This window comes from Macrosteles quadrilineatus, unplaced genomic scaffold, assembly GCF_028750875.1.
Source record: "Macrosteles quadrilineatus isolate MER2022 unplaced genomic scaffold, UCM_ALF_1.0 Scaffold_1__1_contigs__length_201487025, whole genome shotgun sequence".
Taxonomy (NCBI): Eukaryota; Metazoa; Arthropoda; class Insecta; order Hemiptera; family Cicadellidae; genus Macrosteles; species Macrosteles quadrilineatus.
In genome coordinates, this window is record NW_026542594.1 from 95,223,291 (window position 1) to 95,251,195 (window position 27,905).

At 33.3% G+C, this 27,905-nt stretch overlaps 1 protein-coding gene across 3 annotated transcripts in view; it reads right to left on the bottom strand.

The window, feature by feature from the left end:
• Window positions 1-12,417: 12,417 nt before the first annotated feature.
• LOC128990546 (small integral membrane protein 14) overlaps window positions 12,418-27,905 on the bottom strand; it is a 40,899-nt gene continuing 25,411 nt past the window's right edge. For all 3 annotated transcript variants that reach the window (XM_054413163.1, XM_054413080.1, XM_054412998.1), the window contains 3 exons: window positions 25,594-25,642; window positions 22,205-22,350; window positions 12,418-15,770 (listed from right to left, as the gene is read on the bottom strand). In XM_054413163.1, the coding sequence (XP_054269138.1) occupies window positions 15,726-15,770; window positions 22,205-22,350; window positions 25,594-25,642 (240 nt within the window). In that variant the 3' untranslated portion in view covers window positions 12,418-15,725. The remainder of the gene's footprint in view (window positions 15,771-22,204; window positions 22,351-25,593; window positions 25,643-27,905) is intronic.

Genomic DNA, 27,905 nt, shown 5'->3' on the forward strand with positions numbered 1-27,905 from the left:
GAAAATATAGTTTTTCCATTTAACTGGCTGTTAAAATCATGCAAATAAGGTATAGGATATCTATCAGGAACTGTTTTTGCATTTAGGGCACGGTAATCCCCGCAAGGTCTCCATGTACCATCAGTTTTAGGAACTAAATGAAGTGGACTGGACCAACAGCTTTTTGAAGGTCTGCAAATGCCTAACTCAACCATCTTGTGAAACTCCTTTTTAGCTACCGCAAGTTTTTCTGGAGGTAAACGTCTAGCTCTAAAGTTCACAGGCTGACCTGTTGTCTGAATTGAGTGAAAAACTGTGTCCTGTGAAACTTGAAAATTAGGATTTTCTTTCAGTAAATTAGGATATTGGTTGATAAGTTTTGAGTATTTACCTTTTGGGTCAAGAACCAATACAGATTGTTGATTTGAAAGTTTTTGAATTCCAATAACAGATAATTGAGTCCTGTTATCGATTAGTCTTTTATTTTTGATATCAACAAGTAAACCATAATGTGATAAAAAGTCTGCGCCAATTATGGGTTGGGTTACGTCTGCAACTATGAAAGACCAGACAAACTTTCTTTTCAAGCCTAGATCAAGTTTTATGTCTTGTTTACCGTACGTTTTGATAACAGAACCATTGGCAGCATATAATTGTCTATTACTTACAGCACATTTGTCTTTGTTTGTGAGAGGCAAAACAGATATGTCTGCTCCAGAATCCACGAGAAACTTACGACCACAGGGTAAGTTGGTTACAAATAAGCGGCGAGATTGAAAGCCCCTGTCATCCTGAGCCGCATTTAGTGACGGGGCAGGAAGTTTTCCTGTTGTGCATTCTTTTTTGGTGTGAACAAACAAGGTTGAACACATTTTTTAGCATTTTCACCAAATTTGTTATGATACCAGCAAATTTCACCTTGATCATTTCTCTCTTTAGGATAGTAATTGTTCTTATGTTTGACTGGGAAGTTGCGTTTACTTAACTTAAGAAGTCCATCAATAGACTGAGTTAGTTCGCTGACTTGTTTTTCTAAGTTGGCAATCCGATCACTAGATTGCGCAACATCTCCTTGAGCACAAACGTAGTTGTCGACAGCTGATAGTTCAGCTATTTGGTCACCTAATTTAGCTAAGTCATCAAGAGAATTGGTTTGAGAAGCAGCTAGAGCAGTACGAATGTGACTAGGTAGACGTTGTAGAAAAATAACTTTCAAAAAACTGTCAGTTACCTGTGTGCCTGCTAAGGTTCTCATTTCACGAAGAAGAGTTGTCGGCTTCTTATCTCCGAGAAAAACTTCTGTTGTCAGTTGTTTTAGTTTGGCATTTTCTGAAATTTCATATTCTGAGCAGAGCCTTTCTTTTAAGTCAGAGTAGGGAGTTTGAGACAAAGGTTTGGTAATAAAATCCGAAAGGTGACTTGCAACTTCATTGTCCAGTGAGCTCATTACATAATTGTATTTAGTTCTTTCCTTTGAAATTCCATGAAGAGAAAACTGACATTCAATTTGATGAAACCAAAGTGAAACATTTTTTGACCAAAATGGTGGAATTTTCACTTGAATTGGTGAGATTTGTGAAGCCTCTGGTGTACTAGGAGTTGGAGTAGAATCTTGATTATTCATTATGGTCCAATTGAATTAATGACAATAAAAAGTACAGTAAGGGGTCACCAAATAAGGCTTGTGCCTTATATAAATATACTAACACAAAATAAGTTAATTAAAAGAAGAGATTATAACATTGAAACACTTTTGTATTAAGAAAGAACTACAATAAAATCAAATATAAAGTTTACAAACAGTCAGCTGATCATATGATAATTTTAACAATAGTTGAGACAGTAATTAGCAGATTCAAATTAATGGCAAAACCATGTAGCCACAATATAATACGTGAAGCCGTTTTTTGTTAACGCAACTCCTCCCTTATTTGTGGACAAATTTCAACGTTTAAGGTGTCAAAAAATTCGTCTCAATATGTAGTTTTGCAATAAGGTTTTAGACTTTTAAAATTCCTACTCTTAAGGGCGTGAGACTCTCTCAAAGGTCGGGTTTTCCCCATAAGAAATACATAGAACAAATTTAAAAACAAAAAACAGCTGGTTATAAAAAGAAACTCATTAGCTTTTTGGGAGTAAACATTAATGTTTGTAATATTCAGTAGGTTAAGACCAAGTTAAACAGTTTATCAGTTTTGTTGGAAGAACAGAAAATGCCTCAAGTTCAAAGAAGAATTATTGTAAACGGGAGGATGAGACAATTAATAATAAGATATCTTATGCGTATGAGGAGAGTAGACAAAGAGAGGCCTGGTCTAACAGGTACCCATCCAGATACACATTCACTTGGTGATATCGAGATATTTCAAAACATTTATTAAAAAATATAATAATGCCTTGACTATCATAAGTTCAAGTAGTAATATCATACCAAATCTTGCCGGACCTTGTGTTTTTACTGTTGACTTTTGTATTACTCGATCTACTTCAATTGAGAAAAACGCAAATGGATTGTTTACTTCTAGGTTATGTTTCCAGTTCCTCGGACAAACTTATACAAAGTTTTTTTATTTAATTCACCAACACAATCCAGACATTTCAAGTCAAAAATAAGAAGTTTCAAAAACTCATTTGTTATTGAAAGTTTTAGTGGCAATATTAGACGAAACATAAGTGAAGGAATTAGTGTTTATGTTGTCACCGATCGAGTAGTTACGGTCAAGTTTATTTTAATGATTCAGGAGAGGCAAATAATATACGCTATTAAAAAAGAGAAAATGAAAATTGCTATCCAAATCTTATAGTCCATACTTTCAAAACTTTTGGACAGGTATTATGAGAAAATCCACTGAACAACGTGAGAACGTTCTGATGCGGGACATATACTGTGACTGACAGACAACAGTTAAAATACGTTAACCAACTTTCAATGGTGTTGCTGCCTTAGCCTATTCAAAGCAGATTATGACTGTCCAGCTGGTAACCCGGAGTTTGAGGGTTAAAAATGGAGCACATGAATTTGTTGATACTGTATCACCCCACTTTACAGGATTCTCTACGGAGAAAATTTGTTTTATTAGGGGGATGTCTCAAATCAAAGAAATAAAATAACCCAAACACAGGTTATGAGTAAGGCAACAATTTTCTTCAATTCTCAATGCTGGAAAATTGTGTAGCATCATGTTAACTTGAATTGAAGCAGATCGTTCAGCATTCATTAGAAGTTAGTTATCAGTTAAAACTGAGAGCAGAAATAATGTAGGTGAAACTTGACGACGCAAATACAGATACCTATTTAAAATTAGTTTCAAACAAGTGTTTAAACTACTCTAAAATGTAACTATAATTACTCGAATTTAAGCATAACGATTTCCTCGGCGTTACGTTTCATACTATATGTTTCATGTACTATATGTTACTATAATATGTTTCATACTCATTGAGCCGCACGGGTTCTCTAGTATATTTGTAATCCTCATAAAATTTAGAACAAAGTCGCTATTTTCAAATATTTATAGGCCTATAATTTATACAATTTCATTGAGCGCGAACTTATTTTTTTTTTTATTTCCAAAATATTTTTTTTTACCTAATTTTTTTTTTAAGCAAATTTTTTTTTTTTTATCAGAATTTATTTTACAATTTGTTCAAACTTCAAATATGAGAACAATAAGTAAAACATATATCAAACAATGTCAGGAAGCAAGCACCTGTTCATCAACAAGTCTTGCCAAAAATTGAGTCATTTAAACATTTACAGAAATCTGTAGCTTAGGTCCAGCACATGCACAACACTTTTTAACCTGGTAATGCACTGACTATTGTCCAGCAGATTAACAGCAAGACTGTTCGGATGATATTCTAATTTTTCTTGATAATTTTTGCCAAGGTCTGTAATTTCTTCTTTTACTGATTTAATTTTGAAGTCATTCCTAATTGTAGTGTTGGATACGAACCAGGGTGCGCCAATAATTCTTCTCAGTGCCTTAGCCTGAAATCGTTCAAGAATTTCGATGTTGGATTTGCTCGAGGTCCCCCAAAGTTGAATTCCGTATGTCCAAATTGGTTTGATCATAACTTTATACAGTAAAATTTTGTTAGCCAATGATAATTTTGAATTCGTACCTAGTAGCCAATTGACTTTACGAAGTTTTAATTCCATTTGCTGTCTCTTGCACCAGATATGAGATTTCCAATTTAATTTTTTGTCAAGAGTTAGACCTAAATATTTTACACTGTCTGCCTCCGTTAAGGCTACATTATTAATGGTTACTGGAGGATTGTACCCTGTTCTCAGAGTAAAAACAATATGTTTTATATATAATATTGAAGCCCATGATTTTCCAAACAAAATGGTATATAGAACAGTATTTCAGCAAAATTCATAATGGATCATGCACTAAATATTGAACAGTTTAAAGAAAAAATTGATTATGACAAGATTGATTAAATTATTCCAAAAAGATTTATAAAACTATTCTTTATTACAAAAATTTTACTGGTTTTAAAAAACTTTGAGTTTATCAATTTTTTTCCTTAATAAATGGCTAATTCTTATGAAATTGAAAGAGCTGAATATAACATTTTTTATCCATTATCTAAACTACATTTGAATGAACCTAACAAAAAAACTGAATTTAATATTGATTTTGGTGATGGATTTTGTTCATCTAAGATTCAATTTTATATTTCAGGATCATAAAAAAAATCTGATGATAAAGACTATGGTGCTACATACAGATAATGTAAAGTTGATTAATAATTTGTACCATTCTTATTTTCAAAAATTGAAATTAGAAAACATAATAAATTAGTTGAGGAAATCGAATATCCTGGACAATTGAGTACAATGAAAGGTACTGTTACTTATTCAAAAACAGAAGCAGTATCTAACATTTGTAATGGATTTCAAAAAAATATTTGAAGCTGTGGGTAATCTATCACATTTTGGATTAGGTTTCTTTGAAAATGTTAATATTCCAATATACAAAGGAGGATTCAATATATGTTTTGTTAGATCTGAAGATAATGATGCCATTTTTAGATGGAAAACTAAAAAAGTTGATGGAACTTTTGATGATACTACATTACCAGGTGTTGGAAAAGTAATTATTGATGACTTTTTCATTAGAGTTCCGATAATCTATATAAATAAAATTAGAGTTTTGTCTGTACATTGCTTAGAATAATGAACTTTTTGGTTATTTTTACATTTCATAGGTCAGAGAAACCGAATCAAACCTTATCTCAATTTCTGTCTGTCTGTCTGTCTGTCTGTCTATCTGTCATTCTCTTGGTAACGCTAAAATACGCACTTTATTACAACTACTCCTCAATAACTATAGCACTGTCCCGCCTGAAACTTATTTTCCAAATACTATACATATATGAGATGGTTTTAGACGTATTTCATCGAATATGAGACAGTTAGATATTTAACAGTAAACCCTTGAAAATCAAGTTTTTGTCGATTTTTGACGTGGAATTTCTGGAAGCCCATGTTAACCTTATGAGAAATGAAATTATTGAATCTTAACAGCTGTTTCAATTAAACAAGTTGGTTCTGTTCTGTGATGTTCAATAGCATTAAAGTTACAAGGATTACCAACAGGGTGCAGCACTAGCACTATTATTTCTTTTACATTTATGACAACAGCTAATTTGCAACCTGGAGGCGAGTGAGCGTAGCGAACGAGCTAACCTGAAGGCAAGTGAGCGTAGCGAACGAGCTAACCTGAAGGAAAGTGAGCGCAGCGAACGAGCTCCAACATACAGGTGAGTGAGCGTAGCGAACGAACTTCAACCAGGACGTGATTGAGCCATGCAAACGAGATCAGATAGTAAAAATAAAAGTAAGCCTACCGTTATAGGATCGACCGGCAGACACAGAGGTAATTTAACCTTTTATTGATTGTCATACCGATCCGGAACAACAAAAAACAACATAAAATGAAGCTATGTATAATAGTTTGGCCAGCATATCTTAAAATATGCAAACCAACTGCTGTTCGTTATATAAGAAGGTTTCAACTGAATATTATAAGATCCCCGTGCGTAGAACGGGTACACAGCTAGTTGAGTATAAAACTACAAGTATACAAAGGAGGATTCAATATATGTTTTGTTAGATCTGAAGATAATGATGCCATTTTTAGATGGAAAACTAAAAAAGTTTATGGAACTTTTGATGATACTACATTACCAGGTGTTGGAAAAGTAATTATTGATGACTTTTTCATTAGAGTTCCAATAATTGAGTATAAAACTACAAGTAAAATTCAATATATTAATGAAATAACTAAAAAAGAAAAAAATACTATTTCACTTTAATCATTGGCAATGTATTGAGCAAAAGACAATAACTGGAAAAACAGTTAGATTTGATATAACAAATATTTATTGAAACATCTATAATCCAAAATTTATAATAGTTGGTTTTCAAAAAGGTAGAACTAATGATCAATTATATGACACTTCAAAATTTGATAGTATGTACATTAAAAATATTAGAGTAAAATTAAATGGTCACTATTATCCTGATGAATTAAAGAATCTAGATATAAATAATGAAAAATTTAGAATTGTATATCAAATGTATCAAGATTATAAAAAGGTTTATTATAACAATAGTGAAATGTATTATGATCCAACAGAATTCATTGAAAATAGACCATTGTATGTGATTGATACTACAAAAACTACTGTAAAAATTTCAGGATCGAAAAATGATATATAATAATAAATATGGATTTTGATTATGATATAACTGTTGCTAGTAAAACAAATTGCTATATAGTTGTTGTATCTGAAAAACTATTAGAGTATAATGTGATTAAAAATGATATTACTGAAATAAAATAAAATTATTATAGAATCGTCATTTATCAACTACTAATAATTTTTTTCAAAGTATTATTATATTTTATGAATAGACAGACTAATATTAATAATTTGAAATTTGTTTCATTAAAAAATATTAATAAATAAAAATTGTTATTTTCAAGGTCACAGGATGTGAATATTTTTGGTTTCATTACTTAATAAATTTGTACTTATCATATAGATATACCATACCAAATTTCATGTAAATATCTTAAAAAACAAAAAAGTTATTAAGGTTTTTAGTTTAAGGGTAGTTCACCCTAAATTGGAAAATGTATTACTAAAAACATTGATTTTAAACATAATTTTTCATAATTTTTAAGTTTCAGAATTATCTGATCATTTTTTTTTAAATTGTTATAAATAAAATACAAAATAAGGGATAAAACTACCCTTAACATAAGTCAAAACATTAACTCATGCATTTAGATTATGTATACAAAATTTGATCAAATTTAATTGAAAAATAACTAAGATATATAACTTAAAAGTTTTAATACCATAATACAGTACCATACCATAGTTTTACAATAATTTTACCATAAATCATACCATATTTTAAATCAGAAAAACAGTGGGGAAATATCATGAAACAAGAGGATTTTAGTTGTAAAATGTTGTCTGTTTGATAAACATTAGTGCTCCTGGGAAAACCTTGAGGATGGGATGATCATAGTACCATTTATCTGATCTTTTATGTTGTCATCTAGTGGACTTGGCACTTTGTAGTTCAATCCATTTGTTGATTTCATTCTACTTCTATTTGGACTTAAGCATTGATTATACATTTTAAGCATATATTATAAAACATTTTTCAATTATTTAAAATAAATCAAAATAATCATGTAAATCCACACTGCATTTTACTAACATTCAATAGGTAATTTTAATTTTTCATTGAACAAATAACTTAAAAATTTAATAGTACCAAGTGGTGGGATTGGTGGAATCTAGTCATGGCACTTTTCTAGTAAAATCAACTTTATATAGCTATTTTTCATCATACAAAAACTTATAATATATGAAATAGCAGTAACTTTTAACAAGCTTTTTATTGGTAATATTTATTTTCAAATTTAAATCAATGCTTATCTTTTTATCTTAAGATTATCATTTTTGATAACATTTCTTTTACTTCATATTTAAGTTCTTAAAGTATTTAAAACAAAATATAGACTTATGATACATGAAATTGCATTAGAATTTTACAAAGAATTCAAAAGTAATATTAGTTTTTTAATATCTTTAATAGTTAAAAAGCTATTTAAGAAAAGCAAAAAAGTAAAAAAACTTTCAAGGAAAAGAATATTTTTTAAAACTTTTTTTACTAAACAAAAGCTTATAGTACATTAAATTATATTAGAATTTTTCAATAAATCCACTGACATAATTAGATTTTTGATAACTTTTATAATTTTAAGATTATATTAATTAATGATTAGAAATTCAAAGAAAACATAAATAATAAATTATGAAATTTAGATAATTTTACTTGTTTTTAAAAACATTCCATTTTGTAGTCAATTTTATGGAAAGTATTGTGACATATTCATGAAAATTTCATCAAAATTGTATACTTTTTCTAGAAAAATATAAAAATGTTAGAAATTGGCCTAAAAGAGGCAAAAATTTAACAGGTTTTGTAAAAAAAACAGTATATTCAACAAATTTTTTATTCATACTTTTTTGGTGTAGGAATGTCACAATACTATCTACTTGAGGATATACAGGGTGTTGAAAATGTCTGGAACCAACATTATATCTGGTGAGTGGTTAAAGAAAAACAAATGATATTTTGTGTACGGATATACTATGGTTTTATCTATCTTTTGGTGCCTTATGAAAATTTTTACCACTTATAGGGAACGTCCTGTGGAGGATGCAGTAAAAAGTTTAAATGGAAGCCTATGGTAAATGATACATCATTTTAAAGGCCATTTTTTTCTGAGTAAGGAGCCACAAGTTTCATCTCAAAAGGACCACCCTAGCAAAAATGGCGACTGTTTGAAATTGAAATAACCACTTATAGGGAACGTTCTGTGGAGGATGCAGTAAAAAGTTTTCATTGAAGCCTATGGTAAATGATACATCATTTTAAAGGCCATTTTTTTCTTAGTAAGGAGCCACAAGTTTCATCTCAAAAGGACCACCCTAGCGAAAATGGCGACTGTTTGAAATTTAAAAATTCCGTTCCCTATAAGTGGTTTTTTAAATTTCAAACAGTCGCCATTTTTGCTAGGGTGGTCCTTTTGAGATGAAACTTGTGGCTCCTTACTCAGAAAAAAATGGCCTTTAAAATGATGTATCATTTACCATAGGCTTCCATTAAAACTTTTTACTGCATCCTCCACAGGACGTTCCCTATAAGTGGTAAAAATTTTCATAAGGCACTAAAAGATAGGTAAAACCATAGTATATCCGTACACAAAATATCAGTTGTTTTTCTTTAACCACTCACGAGATATAATGTTGGTTCCAGACATTTTCAACACCCTGTATATACGTCCGTGAACAATTTGAGTAATTTTTGTCAGATTTTGATGAAATATGGTTTAAAGGTGTAAAGCGGGATAAACTTGAATGAGTTCGCGAACCAGCATGATCGGACAATGGGAACGGGGCTTTACGGGGGTTTTATGGGGTAAAAATTGGTTTTTCTCACTTTTGACCCTCAAAACACAAAATTTCCCAATTTCTCTTTAGACTTTTTTAAAGAGCTTAAAAAACAAATAATTTAGTATATAAAAGTATTTTTGTTCGGTTATTAGTAACGGAGAAAATTTAAAATTTCTATGTTATTCATATGGAGAATATTGTCAAATGTTGTAGTTTGCTTGTTTATGGATATAATTTGATCAAACTTGGCAAATTTATTTATTTTGTACTAAGCTATCAATATTTTACTAAAAAACACACTTTATTAGTTTCATTGTAGCAGCAAACCTAGGTACTCGTTAAACCTAATGTTATTAAAATATATTTAATTGAAAATCAATTCAGACAAATGGAAATTTGCTTAATCGGCAGGTTTGCTGTGGCGGGGATATTTTATAATCAAATCTAAGTTTAAACATCGATGGTAGGGCCTACATGTGATGTTTTTTTTTAGTTTCTTCAGGCAATGTTTGTAACTGTTTGTACGTTTCAATAATCAGTGGTAAGTTGGTAAATGACGTATGCCATGAACTACAGAATGGGTAAAGAGAGCAGTGAGCAGTGACACACGATGTTGGTGTTGCCGTATTACTATAAACCAGCTGTTTCTATGTTATAATTTTTTCTTGTTTTATTCACATTGGTGAATTTTTGAATTAGGTTAGGTTAGTGGTTAGTGTTTTATTAATGAAAGGTCTTAAAAGTTTAGCGCTTATTTTCATTTTTCGTATTTCCTAAATGTGAATTTGTATGAGCTTAGGTAAAGATGTCTGACCAAAATCGAAGCATTAAAAAAAATATATATCTTTTATGTGACTTCAACACCAATAAAATGCTTTATTTGTTTTGCTACAGTACCATGTTACATTGTTACATGCTGTATTCGTCTTTAGCCAATTCACTTAAGGGATACAAATATATTGTAGCTTTTATTTTAAAAAACTAAATTATTATTGAATTAAAATTGAAACCGTTTGAATACTTTTACAGTATTTTGAGACGTGTATCAGTGCTACTTACATCGACCTATGTAGCTTGGTATGTTCTTAGCACTTATCTGAATTAACCCTTTGAGTGCCAACGTCCGGAGAACCGGACGTTTTTAAAACGAGCCAAAAGTGCCGACGTCCGGCCGACCGGACGTTTTTAGAACGAGCCAAAAGTGCCAACGTCCGGCTGACCGGACGTTTCGTAATGATCGAACAGTTGTCATAACAACCGAATGCATACTCGGATTCTTTTAACCCATATATTAACATTGAGTCGAAAGTTACTAGATGCGATACATCGATTTTCGTTGGTCGAAATATCGAAAATTCGATTTTTACGAAATTTTAACCTAAAAATCGCCAGATCGCGCTCGGAATTTTTAGCGCGTCTTTCGGGAAAAATCATCGGCATTTTTTGAGCGTTACTTTTATTTCTCGCCTGGCACTCTAAGGGTTAAAAGACAGAATATCATCAAACTATGCAGTATAGTTGAATTATATTTTTAAAGATTTTGACCAGCATACTAAGGGGTACCAAGGGTACTTATATTGGTAGTAACTAACTAAGTACCAAGTATTGAAATATACATAGCAAACATTGCCATTTGTACTATTAAAATTTACGGGAGTGGACGGTAGGATGGTGGACTCAGAACTTCACGACAGATTTGGTGGTATGGTCTTGACGAGTTTTGGGGGGGGGGGGGGGGAATTTGCGTCATAAGCCTTGGGGGGGATGGGCACCCCTGTTTATAAGATAAACATTTTTACAAAATCTCAATGCTGTATCTCAAACCGTTTAGGAGTTTTTTTGGTAAAAACTCATATATACAGACAGACGGTAAACTAGGCACCACAGAACCATGTTCCTATGGTCAAATGTGTTTGTCTTGACCTAAGCAATATCAATATCGCAATATACATGTGTCCAGAGAGTTACGGGACATAATGTATAGGAAATTTGCTAAAAGTGCATTGCTTAATAATAAGAACTGAACTAGAATATATCTTTTAAACCTTTTACATTATCATTTTCTTATGATTATTTAATGAAATTGATTGATCAGTATTCAAATTTTAATTAGATATGGACATAGCCCTTTAGGGCTACCAGCCGCCTGTACAGGGCCTGTAGTAGTGAGTCGGTGCATGCGTTTTGTGTGTGTGTGTACGTGAGTGTGTGTTGTTTGTGCGTGAGTGTGGGTAGAAGATGTATGAATGGTTTCCAAGTCCCAGTGCTCTTCACAGTATTATTAAATACCCTTAAATACCCTTTTTACAAGTTTTTTTTATCATTTATTCATTATTATTACTTTCTTATTTTTTTTAATAGATTTCTCTCTATCTTTACACTTTTCAGATATTTCCATAATACTTTCGTTATCTGCTGTGGCTTCGTATTAAAATTGTTTTTTTCCTTTTTGGTAAATGTGTAATTAGTATTTAGAGTAACCATTATTATTAAAACGATGTTAGATTGTATAATATGGATGGTCTGATAATAACTCGTTCCCCACGCACAGGCTTCGCCTATGTGGGGAAATTCCATTATTATTAAGAATACTGTTTTTGTAATTTTTGTTTATCATGGAATAAATTATGTTTGATTTTGATTTGATACAAAACTATAATAAATAAAAATAAAAAATAAAAATATAAGTGATATGTTTTTAATTGTTATCCAAAAAAGTTCATAAATCAATCTCAAGTACAAGCACAACAATACAAGTATAAAGAGTGTAGTACTTGTACGATGCATTTGGGGACTAAGGCAATCAATGAGTATAAACATTGACTATATATACCTATAGTCAATATAGTTAATATATACCTACATACTTGTACGTATATATAGTCAATACTATAAATGAGTTTATGAGTTGTTTAAAACAGGTTAAATTATAAACATCGATCTTTAGTCTTTTTATTTTTATTACCCTTTTAAAAAATCACAAATGTATTAGCAACTTTTTACTATTCATGATTTGACAAAACCCCACACACTCATAAGTATGCAATAAAACGCCATAAGATTACAAACAAAATACAACTTTAATACAAACTAGAAAATGGAATGATTCCTACTTCTATTAAAACAGAAAAATAACAAACTTTGTTTGGAACAAAACTAGTTAGTTTCCTAAAATAAATGTAATAATAAAATCATTTAATGCCATAACAAACAAAATAAACTGAGAAAATTAGAACATAAACACAAAACAAAACTAAACCCTCATATTATGTTAACCTTCAAACTATACATGTTTCGATTGTGTTTTTATTCATGAAAAATATGTAAAACTGGCCCAATACTGACAACCATAAATGTTACCATTATAAACAAAAATAGAAAAATAAAAAAAACAGAAAAGGGCCAGCATAAAAATAAAATAAACGTGTATTAAGAATTACAAGATATGTTTATCATATGACTGTTGACACTTTAAAATAGCATACACCTTGACTTTCTGGGTAAGCAAAACTCCTGAATGTGTTTTTAATTGTGTAAAAAAATAAAATAAAGGCAATGATTTTTAAGAAAAAGATACCTAAAAGTAGCATTAACAGAAAAGGAACATTTTCTATAATATCTCTAATTCTAATTTATTTATAATACAGCAAATATCTTATTTCATATAGAATTGTAACCTTGAGGTAAGTATCACAGAAAACATCATGTTTGTAAAATAATTATTTCCAATTATTAGAATTGACCAACAAAATTAAAAAAAAAGTACTAAAAGGACAAACTACTAAAGGATAATTTGGATTTCATTTTCCATGGCAACACCATAGCACTCTTACTCCAGGTAACACTGGAAAATGTGTAGGCAAATATCAATAGTAGGCAAATATCAATATGTTATACAACAATAATATGGTGGTAATAATAACAAAAATAAGTAGTTCGATAATAAATCAACCAGTGCAAAACACAAACAATAGTTAGTACATTATTTTATACAGGGTGTTTGTTAGAAAGTACCAAAAATATAGGAATAGTTTTTACGTCTCAAAACAAAACAAAAACAAGAAAACCTTTTTTCCAAAAGTGACTTGTTAGTGAGATATCCACAATTTCTTGTTTTGTATTTCAAATTCATAAATTACAAACCTATTGAAGATATCTCTATAAAATTTGGTATTTGGTATACAATTTATAACAGTCATAAGCTATTTGGAGAAATATAACCATTGGAGAATACCTTATGGTTTCAAAATAGTGGTAATTTTTATTTTTATAACCAAAACTACTAAATATACCAAGAACACCTTTATTTAGCATTGAAAATTTCCTATCAAACAGCAAGTTCAAAGTAATAGATTCATAACAAGTTGTAGAGACCAGGCAAAATAAGGCCAAGCAGTCAGGGTTTTGCATCATTTTACTCATACAAGTTGTGATTTTACAGCTAATTATTATTGAATATTTTTTAACTTGTTGTTGTTTGGTAGTAAAATTTCAAAGCTAAATAAAAGTAGTCTTAACATTCTTTAATAATATTTTTTATCTCAAATAGATTATAACTCTTTGAAATTGTATATTCAGTTTCATAAAGATATTTTCAATAGTTTTTAAGATGTTAATTTAAAACCACACAAAAAACAAAATGGCGGATACTCGCTAACAAGGTATTTTTGGGAAATAATATTCTCGGTTTTAGTTTCATTTTGACCCATTAAACCTACTCCTAAATTGTTGGCACTTACTTCCTGAAGAAAGCATAGTATAAATTATAAGTGGAAAATAATTTAATGACAAACAAATCAAAACTCCTCATAAGTAATTATTATATTATTTATAGTAGTGCAGGCATGAAATACATAATTTCTCAAATACAAAAGTGTATTCAACTCTATATTAAATATTTTGTACTCCAGGAAATGCTGTGCTCTATAAAATTCCTCCAAAATAGCCAATAAGTTTCACTATTGTATGACTGCTAACAAAAGAAGGTACAATAACAAAAGACTTTCTCTTGACAAAGAATAATTCTAAAAAAACAGTTTCTTTGATTTCAAAAAAGAAAATTTTGAACAGAACTTTAAAGAAGACACAATTTTTAAACTGAAACATTTAAGTTGGCCTACATTGTGCTAAAATGTCAAATAATGAGTATTACACATTTGAAATTTTAAAACCTGCTGTGCATGCAGGGTGTCCCATAAGTAAACCACAAATCTCCGGAAAATTTATGTGCGTTAAGGTCTCCGGCTTAAAGCTTGACTAGCTTAAGGCATGGTTGTTCAGGATGCACCTCATTTTGCCTTACTCTACGACTGAAAAACGTCATATTTTCAGTTAGACTATATCATATTCAATTTTGTTGAACTTGGCGTCATTCGATAGGAAGTTTTTAATGCTAAACAAAAGAGTGTTTGACACCTTTTTATAAAATTGGCCACTTAGTAATTGAAGTTATACAAATTAAAATAATCACCATTTTGAAATGTCAAATTGGACCAAATTATTTTTTTCAACATAGATTTTTCTTAACTTTATAGTACATACCAAGTTTTATTATGATTAGTTGAAAAGTTTTAAAATAAAAAAAATATGTAAAAAAACAAAAACACAGTTTAATTGTTTAGCGTTAATGGGAAAAATTAAATTCTTGATTTTCACTTTATTTTGACCCAAAAAATCATTTTCCTGAGTTTGGCTGTTTACTTAAGGGACACTGTGAGTGTCGTTTTTAAATTGTAATTAAGAGTCTTTGGAGGCTAGCAGCCATCTTAGATTAATTCCAAACAGCAGTTGAAGAGTTATTTATCATCACAAAATATTTTTATTCAAATACCAAATGATTGTAATTAAAATATCTAGGGCACTATGAGATTAGAAATATTCTTTGTAGTTTTGTATGTGTTATATTAGTTAGTAGGGGTAGGCTCCAAGGACTCTTAACATCACTGATACAAAATGTATAGCAATGATGGGCCCCCCAATAAAGCCAACAAACAATACCACAGGCAAATGACTGTGATGAAGATTAAAAAATAAAAAGGCGAAAAGTATAAAAGAAATCTTCCAATATTATTGGTAAAATATATGACAACTATGGCCATACAGTAATAAGTTTTGTGATGCTATGATAATAATACTCCATTAAAATCTCTAATTCAAAAAAGCTCTTTACAAAATATATTACTAGTAAAATAACAGGTCCAGAAAAGAGTAGAAGTAATATTGGTACTCAAGATCACAGCCAAAGTTAATCAATTCAAAGCCGGAGGAGGCATTGGGGGTCTGCCATCATCACCCTGTAACAAACAGTAGTAGTAACAAGTGAGTAGGGTACACAGGATCACAGACTGAAACTAGAGGTGTGCCAAACATTAGAGGTCTGCTATCATCATCCTGTAACAAACGGTAGTAGTGACAAGTGAGTAGGGTACACACAATCACAGACTGAAACTAGAGGTGTGCCAAACATAAGAGGTCTGCTATCACCATCCTGTAACAAACAGTAGTAGTGACAAGTGAGTAGGGTACACACAATCACAGACTGAAACTAGAGGTGTGCCAAACATAAGAGGTCTGCTATCACCATCCTGTAACAAACAGTAGTAGTGACAAGTGAGTAAGGTACACAAGATCATAGCCAGAAACTAGAGGTGTGCCAAACATTAGAGGTCTGCTATCACCATCCTGTAACAAACAGTAGTAGTGACAAATGAGTAGGGTAAACAAGATCACAGATTGAAACTGGTCTGCTATCACCATCCTGTAACAAACAGTAGTAGTGACAAGTGAGTAGGGTACACAAGATCACAGACTGAAACTAGAGGTGTGCCAAACATTAGAGGTCCGCTATCATCATCCTGTAACAAACGGTAGTAGTGACAAGTGAGTAGGGTACACACGATCACAGACTGAAACTAGAGGTGTGCCAAACATTAGAGGTCTGCTATCATCATCCTGTAACAAACGGTAGTAGTGACAAGTGAGTAGGGTACACACGATCACAGACTGAAACTAGAGGTGTGCCAAACATTAGAGGTCCGCTATCACCATCCTGTAACAAACAGTAGTAGTAACAAGTGAGTAGGGTACACAGGATCACAGACTGAAACTAGAGGTGTGCCAAACATTAGAGGTCCGCTATCACCATCCTGTAACAAACAGTAGTAGTAACAAGTGAGTAGGGTACACACGATCACAGACTGAAACTAGAGGTGTGCCAAACATTAGAGGTCCGCTATCACCATCCTGTAACAAACAGTAGTAGTAACAAGTGAGTAGGGTACACAGGATCACAGACTGAAACTAGAGGTGTGCCAAACATTAGAGGTCTGCTATCATCATCCTGTAACAAACGGTAGTAGTGACAAGTGAGTAGGGTACACACGATCACAGACTGAAACTAGAGGTGTGCCAAACATTAGAGGTCTGCTATCACCATCCTGTAACAAACAGTAGTAGTGACAAGTGAGTAAGGTACACAAGATCATAGCCTGAAACTAGAGGTGTGCCAAACATTAGAGGTCTGCTATCACCATCCTGTAACAAACAGTAGTAGTGACAAATGAGTAGGGTACACAAGATCACAGACTAAAACTGGTCTGCTATCACCATCCTGTAACAAACAGTAGTAGTGACAAATGAGTAGGGTACACTAGATCACAGACTGAAACTAGAGGTGTGCCAAACATTAGAGGTCCGCTATCACCATCCTGTAACGAACAGAAGTAGTGACAAGTGAGTAGGGTACACAAGATCACAGACTGAAACTAGAGGTGTGCCAAACATTAGAGGTCTGCTATCACCATCCTGTAACAAACAGTAGTAGTGACAAGTGAGTAGGGTAAACAGGATCATAGACTGAAACTAGAGGTGTGCCAAACATTAGAGGTCCGCTATCACCATCCTGTAACGAACAGAAGTAGTGACAAGTGAGTAGGGTACACAAGATCACAGACTGAAACTAGAGGTGTGCCAAACATTAGAGGTCTGCTATCACCATCCTGTAACAAACAGAAGTAGTGACAAGTGAGTAGGGTACACAAGATCACAGACTGAAACTAGAGGTGTGCCAAACATTAGAGCTCTGCTATCACCATCCTGTAACAAACAGTAGTAGTGACAAGTGAGTAGGGTACACAAGATCATAGCCTGAAACTAGAGTTGTGCCAAATATTAGAGCTCTGCTATCACCATCCTGTAACAAACAGTAGGAGTGACAAGTGAGTAAGGTACACAAGATCGCAGACTGAAACTAGAGGTGTGCCAAACATTAAAGCTCTGCTATCACCATCCTGTAACAAACGGTAGTAGTGACAAGTGAGTAAGGTACACAAGATCGCAGACTGAAACTAGAGGTGTGCCAAACATTAGAGCTCTGCTATCACCATCCTGTAACAAACAGTAGTAGTGACAAGTGAGTAGGGCACACAAGATCATAGCCTGAAACTAGAGTTGTGCCAAATATTAGAGGCCTGCTATCATCATCCTGTAACAAACAATAGTAGTGACAAGTAAGTAGGGCACACAAGATCATAGCCTGAAACTAGAGTTGTGCCAAATATTAGAGCTCTGCTATCACCATCCTGTAACAAACAGTAGTAGTGACAAGTGAGTAAGGTACACAAGATCGCAGACTGAAACTAGAGGTGTGCCAAACATTAGAGCTCTGCTATCACCATCCTTTAACAAACGGTAGTAGTGACAAGTGAGTAAGGTACACAAGATCGCAGACTGAAACTAGAGGTGTGCCAAACATTAGAGCTCTGCTATCACCATCCTGTAACAAACAGAAGTAGTGACAAGTGAGTAGGGTACACAAGATCACAGACTGAAACTAGAGGTGTGCCAAACATTAGAGCTCTGCTATCACCATCCTGTAACAAACAGTAGTAGTAACAAGTGAGTAGGGTACACACGATCACAGACTGAAACTAGAGGTGTGCCAAACATTAGAGGTCCGCTATCACCATCCTGTAACAAACAGTAGTAGTAACAAGTGAGTAGGGTACACAGGATCACAGACTGAAACTAGAGGTGTGCCAAACATTAGAGGTCTGCTATCATCATCCTGTAACAAACGGTAGTAGTGACAAGTGAGTAGGGTACACACGATCACAGACTGAAACTAGAGGTGTGCCAAACATTAGAGGTCTGCTATCACCATCCTGTAACAAACAGTAGTAGTGACAAGTGAGTAAGGTACACAAGATCATAGCCTGAAACTAGAGGTGTGCCAAACATTAGAGGTCTGCTATCACCATCCTGTAACAAACAGTAGTAGTGACAAATGAGTAGGGTACACAAGATCACAGACTAAAACTGGTCTGCTATCACCATCCTGTAACAAACAGTAGTAGTGACAAGTGAGTAGGGTACACAAGATCACAGACTGAAACTAGAGGTGTGCCAAACATTAGAGGTCCGCTATCACCATCCTGTAACGAACAGAAGTAGTGACAAGTGAGTAGGGTACACAAGATCACAGACTGAAACTAGAGGTGTGCCAAACATTAGAGGTCTGCTATCACCATCCTGTAACAAACAGTAGTAGTGACAAGTGAGTAGGGTACACAGGATCATAGACTGAAACTAGAGGTGTGCCAAACATTAGAGGTCCGCTATCACCATCCTGTAACGAACAGAAGTAGTGACAAGTGAGTAGGGTACACAAGATCACAGACTGAAACTAGAGGTGTGCCAAACATTAGAGGTCTGCTATCACCATCCTGTAACAAACAGAAGTAGTGACAAGTGAGTAGGGTACACAAGATCACAGACTGAAACTAGAGGTGTGCCAAACATTAGAGCTCTGCTATCACCATCCTGTAACAAACAGTAGTAGTGACAAGTGAGTAGGGTACACAAGATCATAGCCTGAAACTAGAGTTGTGCCAAATATTAGAGCTCTGCTATCACCATCCTGTAACAAACAGTAGTAGTGACAAGTGAGTAAGGTACACAAGATCGCAGACTGAAACTAGAGGTGTGCCAAACATTAGAGCTCTGCTATCACCATCCTGTAACAAACGGTAGTAGTGACAAGTGAGTAAGGTACACAAGATCGCAGACTGAAACTAGAGGTGTGCCAAACATTAGAGCTCTGCTATCACCATCCTGTAACAAACAGAAGTAGTGACAAGTGAGTAGGGTACACAAGATCACAGACTGAAACTAGAGGTGTGCCAAACATTAGAGCTCTGCTATCACCATCCTGTAACAAACAGTAGTAGTGACAAGTGAGTAGGGCACACAAGATCATAGCCTGAAACTAGAGTTGTGCCAAATATTAGAGGCCTGCTATCATCATCCTGTAACAAACAATAGTATTGACAAGTAAGTAGGGCACACAAGATCATAGCCTGAAACTAGAGTTGTGCCAAATATTAGAGGCCTGCTATCATCATCCTGTAACAAACAGGAGTGGTGACAAGTGAGTAGGGTACACAAGATCATAGCCTGAATCTAGAGGTGTGCTAAACATTAGAGCTCTGCTATCACCATCCTGTAACAAACGGTAGTAGTGACAAGTGAGTAAGGTACACAAGATCGCAGACTGAAACTAGAGGTGTGCCAAACTTTAGAGGTCTGCTATCATTATCCTGTAATAAACAGTAGTGAGTAGGGCACACAAGATCATAGCATAGATAAAACATACTCTTAGATTTCTCATCCTTATGGAACAGCTGAGGACAATTTTATTGTTAGTTCTGTACGGTTTATGTAGAGGTCGTGTTTTGTTTACAATTAGTTTCCTGTTATTATAGTAATTTAAAACCTTGTTAAACCAAATAATACGATCTAATTATAAACAATAACTTGTCCCCTAGATATATAACCAAAGAGTAAAGTAGAAATCAAGAAATTTACTCTAAAATAGTATAATCAAAATTTTGTCGACACAGCGCCCGTGTCACCGTACATGAACGAGACACAAAAACGTGATTCAAAATTTACGATGGGATGAGAAGTCTACTTGTGTTGGTTAGTCTATGATCATAGCCTGAAACAAGAGGTGCGCCAAACATTAGAGGTCTACTATTATCATCCTGTAACAAACAATAGTAGTGACAAGTAAGTAGGGCACACAAGATCATAGCCTGAAACTAGAGTTGTGCCAAATATTAGAGGCCTGCTATCATCATCCTGTAACAAACAATAGTAGTGACAAGTAAGTAGGGCACACAAGATCATAGCCTGAAACTAGAGTTGTGCCAAATATTAGAGGCCTGCTATCATCATCCTGTAACAAACAGGAGTAGTGACAAGTGAGTAGGGTACACAAGATCATAGCCTGAATCTAGAGGTGTGCCAAACATTAGAGGTCTGCTATCATCATCCTGTAATAAACAGTAGTGAGTAGGGCACACAAGATCATAGCATAGACAAAACATACTCTCTTAGTAGATTTCTCATCCTTATGGAACAGCTGAGGACAATTTTATTGTTAGTTCTGTACGGTTTATGTAGAGGTCGTGTTTTGTTTACAATTAGTTTCCCGTTATTATAGTAATTTAAAACCTTGTTTAACCAAATAATACGATCTAATCATAAACAATAACTTGTCCCCTAGATATATAACCAAAGAGTAAAGCAGTAATCAAGAAATTAACCCTAAAATAATATAAACAAAATTTTGTTGTCACAGCGCCCAGTGTCACCGTACATGAACTAGACACGAAAACGTGCTTCAAAATTTACGATGGGATGAGAAGTCTACTTGTGTTGGTTAGTCTATGATCATAGCCTGAAACTAGAGGTGTGCCAAACATTAGAGATCTGCTATCATCATCCTGTAACGAACAGTAGTGGTGAGTGACAAGTGAGTAGGGCAAACAAGCTCATAGCCTGATACTAGAAGTGTGCCAAACATTAGAGGTCTGCTATCATCGTCCTGTAACGAACAGTAGTGGTGAGTGACAAGTGAGTAGGGCAAACAAGATCATAGCCTGAAACTAGAGGTGTGCCAAACATTAGATGTCTGCTATCATCATCCTGTAACGAACAGTAGTGGTGAGTGACAAGTGAGTAGGGCAAACAAGATCATAGCCTGAAACTAGAGGTGTGCCAAACATTAGAGGTCTGCTATCATCATCCTGTAACGAACAGTAGTGGTGAGTGACAAGTGAGTAGGGCAAACAAGATCATAGCCTGAATCTAGAGGTGTGCCAAACATTAGAGGTCTGCTATCATCATCCTGTAACAAACAGTAGTGGTGAGTGACAAGTGAGTAGGGCAAACAAGCTCATAGCCTGAAACTAGAAGTGTGCCAATGCCAAACCTTAGAGGTCTGCTATCATCATCATTAAAAAGAAATTGCAAAATCTTTTTTTTTAGGGTATAAAATGGGAAAACCCCATTTTTACCCCATAAAACCCCCCATACCTGAAATAGCTCTGTGTCAATACTGTAGTAGTATTGAGATTTAGCAAAAACTACTTCAATCAGCATGTTTCTTTATTAACCAATTGCTTTAATACTAAGTCTATAAAAATGGTCAGATTAACCTGAAGGTTTGTGCTTAACCTAGAATATTTAAACATGCTATTAATTTGTAAACCCATTTTTTCTATAATTCGAAGTATTATATGAGGCTCCAAACAAGCAAATATTAAATGGTATGGGGATTGTGCCTTACCAATATGATAACATGTATTTGCTATGCAGAAAAGAAGATTACTATGTATTTATTAATCCAAAATATTATCAATCTGATATTTTCAAAAGTAATAACCTCATTATTGCGAAAATCTGCATCAGTCTTGTTGCGTAAGCTTCGAGGTCGCATCAGGAACATGATGACAGCAAAGGCAATCCAGGCCATCAGCATCATCATCATTCCACCTTCTGGGGAAGTCTGGGATCCAGGCAATCTCGGCACTATACACACAACTCATTACATGAACAGCTCCCAAATGTACAATGTTAAAGAATTGAGGATAATTTTAAGCACTAAGAAAACCTTAGGTAGGGAAAATATTACTCAATTGGTCAGTAATTTATTGCATAATTAACACGACATTTTTTTTTTACGTGATCTTTTTACACGACTGCGACAGTGGAGCGGTTTGACTAAAACTTCAGCCATTTACCAAACAAAGAGGGAAGTTGTCTGCTTTAAAAGATTGTTTGGATTTGAGTTTTTTAAACATACAAAACCTCTGTTTAGTTAACATCAGCAATCAACAATGGACTGGCACACATTTAAAATGTAACTGGCTTAAAAATTCTCAAGATTGAGTTTACAGAACCTCTCTTGCAGGTGCCAACCCCTCTTCTATCTTATTATTGTGTGCATTTAAAACTAGGAGTACGCTGTGAAGTCACTTATGAGGATGAATAAAGACAATTCCATGAATACGAAAATTTTTTTCTTAATAGTAACTGTATTCTTTCAAGAGGAACAGTTTCCCAAGCAGTTTTCATATAATTTAAGCACTAAGTTTGATCAAATTCAAAATTATTTCACTAAAAGGAGTCCTAACTGTACTTTGAGCCATCAGGCAGGACCATGAATCAGGGAATTCAGTTTATGATAAGACAACCTTATTCAAATGTCATAAGGCATGTTGTAGAAAATCTGCAATAAAACAGGTAAACCTAAGACTAAGGCTTCAAGTTAGAAAAACTGTTATTAAAACCGGTTATCTTAAATGGAGAATCACCCAGGTTTGTTCCGATAGCCATTCTTTATCTCCCCTCTTACGCAAAGGAAAAACCTGGGAAGGGATCAAGAGGGAAGCAACCAACAGGGTCCGGTGGAGAGGAACAGTCGAGGCCCTATGCTCCAGGAGGAGTCAACGGGATTAAGTCAAGTAAGTCAGTTAATGGAGAAACTCTGAACTAGTTCACAATGCAATTACAAATCATACTTGACAAGCGTTCTCTACGTCATTTAACTTTTAGTTGCCTGTCCGACATGGGTGGAGTTAGAGGTAATTTGTTTTTGTGATGGGAGGGAGAGCATGGAAAACTCCCCTGATGAAAGGGAGGTCGGGAAAAATGTGTTATTTTAATATTTAAAAACCCAAGTTTTGGCCATTTTTTAAATAACTTCTTAATCAGCAATGTTCTTAATGTGTTTTTAATTTTACGGGGAGTAAATAAAAAGAAGTCTAATAACACTTGAAACATATTAACTAGACGGTCAATTTACATGAATGAATGAATGAATGAATGAATGAATGAATGAATGAATGAATGAAAACAGTGCTTTATTAAACAAAAAATAATCCTTACAAACCTAGGCTCCTCGCAGCAAGCCACAATGTCTTACACTGTAATGGTTCATAGTCTACGTGGTTGGCATACATTTTTTTTTACAGTACATTTTAAATTTAAAACTATAAATTCAATTCTGGACTAAAATCAAAAGTGAAAAGTCTGAAATCAAAATGTTTACTTAAAGCGAATGAAACTAAAAAAAAAAAAATTGCTGGCTCACAACCCAATATATGTTTTATATATATACTAGTTGCTCTGCCCGTGCTTCGCTACGGGATGAGAATGCAGAAAAGAATAATTTGGTTTTACTTTAAGATACTGTAATGTACTATAAGAAACAGATACAACACACTTACCAGGAAACATATAGGAAAAGGCTCAATCGTACTTATTGATTATTTAAATGAATATCTCTTAATGTATTACAGTACCATTATTTTATATAGTGAATATCATTTAAAATATATGCAAAAGTATAATTCATTGACCAGATGGCACCAAGAAACAATTCTTCTTCTTCTTGTAAACAAATGAAATTAAATAGCAGAACAGCATTTCTGACAACAGCTGGAGTTTCATAACAATTTTTGTTTCCCATGTTAATCTTATGGAGAAATACGTAACTTTAAAGGGCCCCAGGGCCTCACTCTCTAATTATTTCCCTGAAAAGAAAGTTTCCTGCACAACTTGACGTTACACTCTTTCCAATGACACCAAAAACATGTCAATCGGTTCAGTAGCTTCGGAGGAGTAATTGTCACAAAAATCCTGCTTGCGTATTAAATAAGTATAGATATATTAACACCATATAGCCCGATACATATCACTTCATAATAGCAATTTAACACGTTCGCTACCAAACGTTGCATGTATGCGACGCTGTGATCATTTTTACAATTTAATCTTACACATAGACTGGCTGTCACTTGGTTAACAGTAGGTAACACAGGCCACAGGTGAAAACCTGTTAAACAGTGATCATTTACTTTGAAATACTCTGCAATCTTGTTTGTAAACAACGTATTCTTGTTTTTATTTATTTTTTTTTTATAACCTTTTGTAATGTTGCATATTTGCGACACCCTGTCTATAGCGAAGACAATAGTGTAAATTATTATATTTTTCTTGAAATAGCCCAAACGCCGCATACATGAGACAATTATTTTTTGTTTATGATTTTAAGTAAAAGTAAGTAAATAAAAGCAGATTTTTCAAGAACAGTTTATAATTTTACAAATATAAAAGCTACATAGAATAATGCAGCATACATACATACAGTGATGCAGCAAAGTAAAGAACTGTTTTACCAACTATCATATGATGTCACCAATCAGAAATCAGAAAAGTTTTATTGTCCTTCAACATTTACAACAAATGCAATAGACAAAGGTCAAGAAAATTCAGCTATTACATAAACAGCCTATTTTTTAGGCAAAACAAAACAAGCCTAAAAACAAGTCAAAATAGGCTTTACATGCAATCATCATATCCACAAACCAAGCGACGCAGTTGTGCGACAGACATCCCTGTAGACCACTGCAGAGAATTCAGTGCCTTCAAATAGACCGTAACAAAGATATAAGCGTTTTGATAACATTGGAACACCGACGCAAATATGCGACGTCAGTCTATATTAATGTGACAGTCTATGGGTAGAAACCAGCCGTCACATATTTGCGTCGCTGGTCCATATGAATGAAAAATGTAGTACTATAACGGTAGCGAACAAGTTAACCTTTATATTTTTATTCAAGTTAAATATTGTAATGTTAGTTGTGAAAAAAGTGATAAAATATATCGGATTTTGGAGTGACGAAGTGACGCAGGTTGCTAGTAAACATAAATAAGCTTATAGCAAAATTAAAATCATATAGGTATTTTAGGCTATTAAAAACTTACATTCATCAAAGCATTCATTGTCGGTGCATACAGTCTGGGATTGTCTCAACTGGAAAAATCAAACAAAAACAACTGAAAAACAGTTGAAACTTATAGAATGTAGTTAAACAATTTTAGGTGTTACAAACTTATGTTGGCCTCTGAATCACATTGAACATGTTGTAAATCATCTACATTGCAGGGAAAATCTATGCGTATTGTTAGAAAATTTTCCTGTAGATGTGCAGAATCCCTTTATAAATTAAAATAGGCTCACAAATAAGCACAAAAAATGAATTTAAAATTTTATAAAACTTAACAATGGCCTTGTGGGTTACCATGCTGGTGACGAAATAACAAAGAAATATACAGGGTGTTTGTGAACTCTCTCGAAAAAATTCACAGGATTATTCCTTGGGTTAATATATGAATATTTTACATTATAAACATGGGTCGCCGGAGCCTCGTTTTCTGTCTGTCTGTCTGTATGTGTTTTTTATAAATAACTTTATAACTCGAGTTTGAATCGAGGTACAAACTTTAAATTTGACACACTTGTGTATTTTACCGTGTTACACAAACATGCAAAATTTCATTTCGTTGACTATAGCCGTTTCAAAATGGCGGCCATCTAAAATCTTTGACCTCAAATTGCATTAAAACCACTAGAGTTACAAAAAAAACACAAGAATAACAAAATGTGGAAAATTTTATGCCAAATCAAATGACATCTAGATCGTAAAGATCGGACAACAAACAGCTGAGTTATAAACTTTAAAAAAATTAATAATTTCTTTACTGGCTTTTAATTGTTATTGTTTATTCTTTAAAATCATCTGATCCTTTCTAAATTGTCACAACAATGTAAGACAGCTGATTGGACATATGATTTTGAGATGATGATCACATGATTATTTTGAGTTATTAATTTTTTTAATAATTAATAATTTCTTTACTGGATTTTAATTGTTATTGTCTATTCTTTAAAATCATCTGATCATTTCTAAATTGTTACAACAATGTAAGACAGCTGGTTTGCCCTAACAACAACGTTTAGTTTTTTACTAGATGGTAAATGTATTAAGTGTCCTATTTTTACCTTAACTATTGAAATCTGTTTAAGGTTACGTAATGTACTCTGTATCAGATGATTTTAAAGAATAAACAATAACAATTAAAAGCCAGTAAAGAAATTATTAATTATTTAAAAAGTTTATAACTCAGCTGTTTGTTGTCCGATCTTTAAGATCTAGGTGTCATTTGATTTGGCATAAAATTTCCCACATTTTGTTATTCTTGTGTTTTTTTTTGTAACTCTAGTGGTTTTCATGTAATTTGAGGTCAAAGATTTTAGATGGCCGCCACTTTGAAACGGCTACAGTCAACGAAATGAAATTTTGCATGTTTGTTTAACACGGTAAAATACACAAGTGTGTCAAATTTAAAGTGTGTACCTCGATTCAAACTCGAGTTATAAAGTTATTTATAAAAAACACATACCGACAGACAGACAGAAAACGAGGCTCCGGCGACCCATGTTTATAATGTAAAATATTCATGTATTAACCCAAGGAATAATCCTGTGAATTTTTTCGAGAGAGTTCACAAACACCCTGTATAGGCCTACAGAAAATCAAAACAAATAGAAAAAATTCCAATCACATGTTTTATTTACAACATGGGTGAAAATATAGAAGTCTGTACATTACATATCTTTGGTAGAGTTTTCAACCACTGGACGACCTCTAGTATATATTAAATCGTTACAGGGTTATTTTTATTTCACGATTCTGAATCAACCACTTGACGGATTTTAATGATTTTTGTGTTGAAAGAAAGATAATTTTGAGGAATACAGAATGTCAAAGCTATAATTCTAGTTTAGGGTGCCAGTTTTTAAGAAATTAAGTTTCAACTTTTTAAAAGCCTTGCAGCTGAAGCTAACATTCTACACTAGCTTTTGGTATAATACCATTTGCTTAACGTAACAGCTGTAAACATTCAGCGTTTGTGACACAAATTCAGCATTTGGATAAAAATCAAATGACATACGTAAGGTTGACTTATTTATACTATGTGTTATGCTATAATCATTAGTACTTTAATACTTTCTTATGAAATGGCGACCATACAATGTAGGTATTTTAAGCCAAGTATGAATGGAGATGAGTGTAGGATGAGTGGCGCTATCTTGTAGACTTGTTAGTGACTAAGGCCGACATTCCTTAGACACAGCTGTTTATTAATAGCCCAAACAGCTAATGGCAACTAATGTCATTGATACGTTCGTTAAATTTATTCGGTAATAGGATGAAAGATAAAATACTAGATGT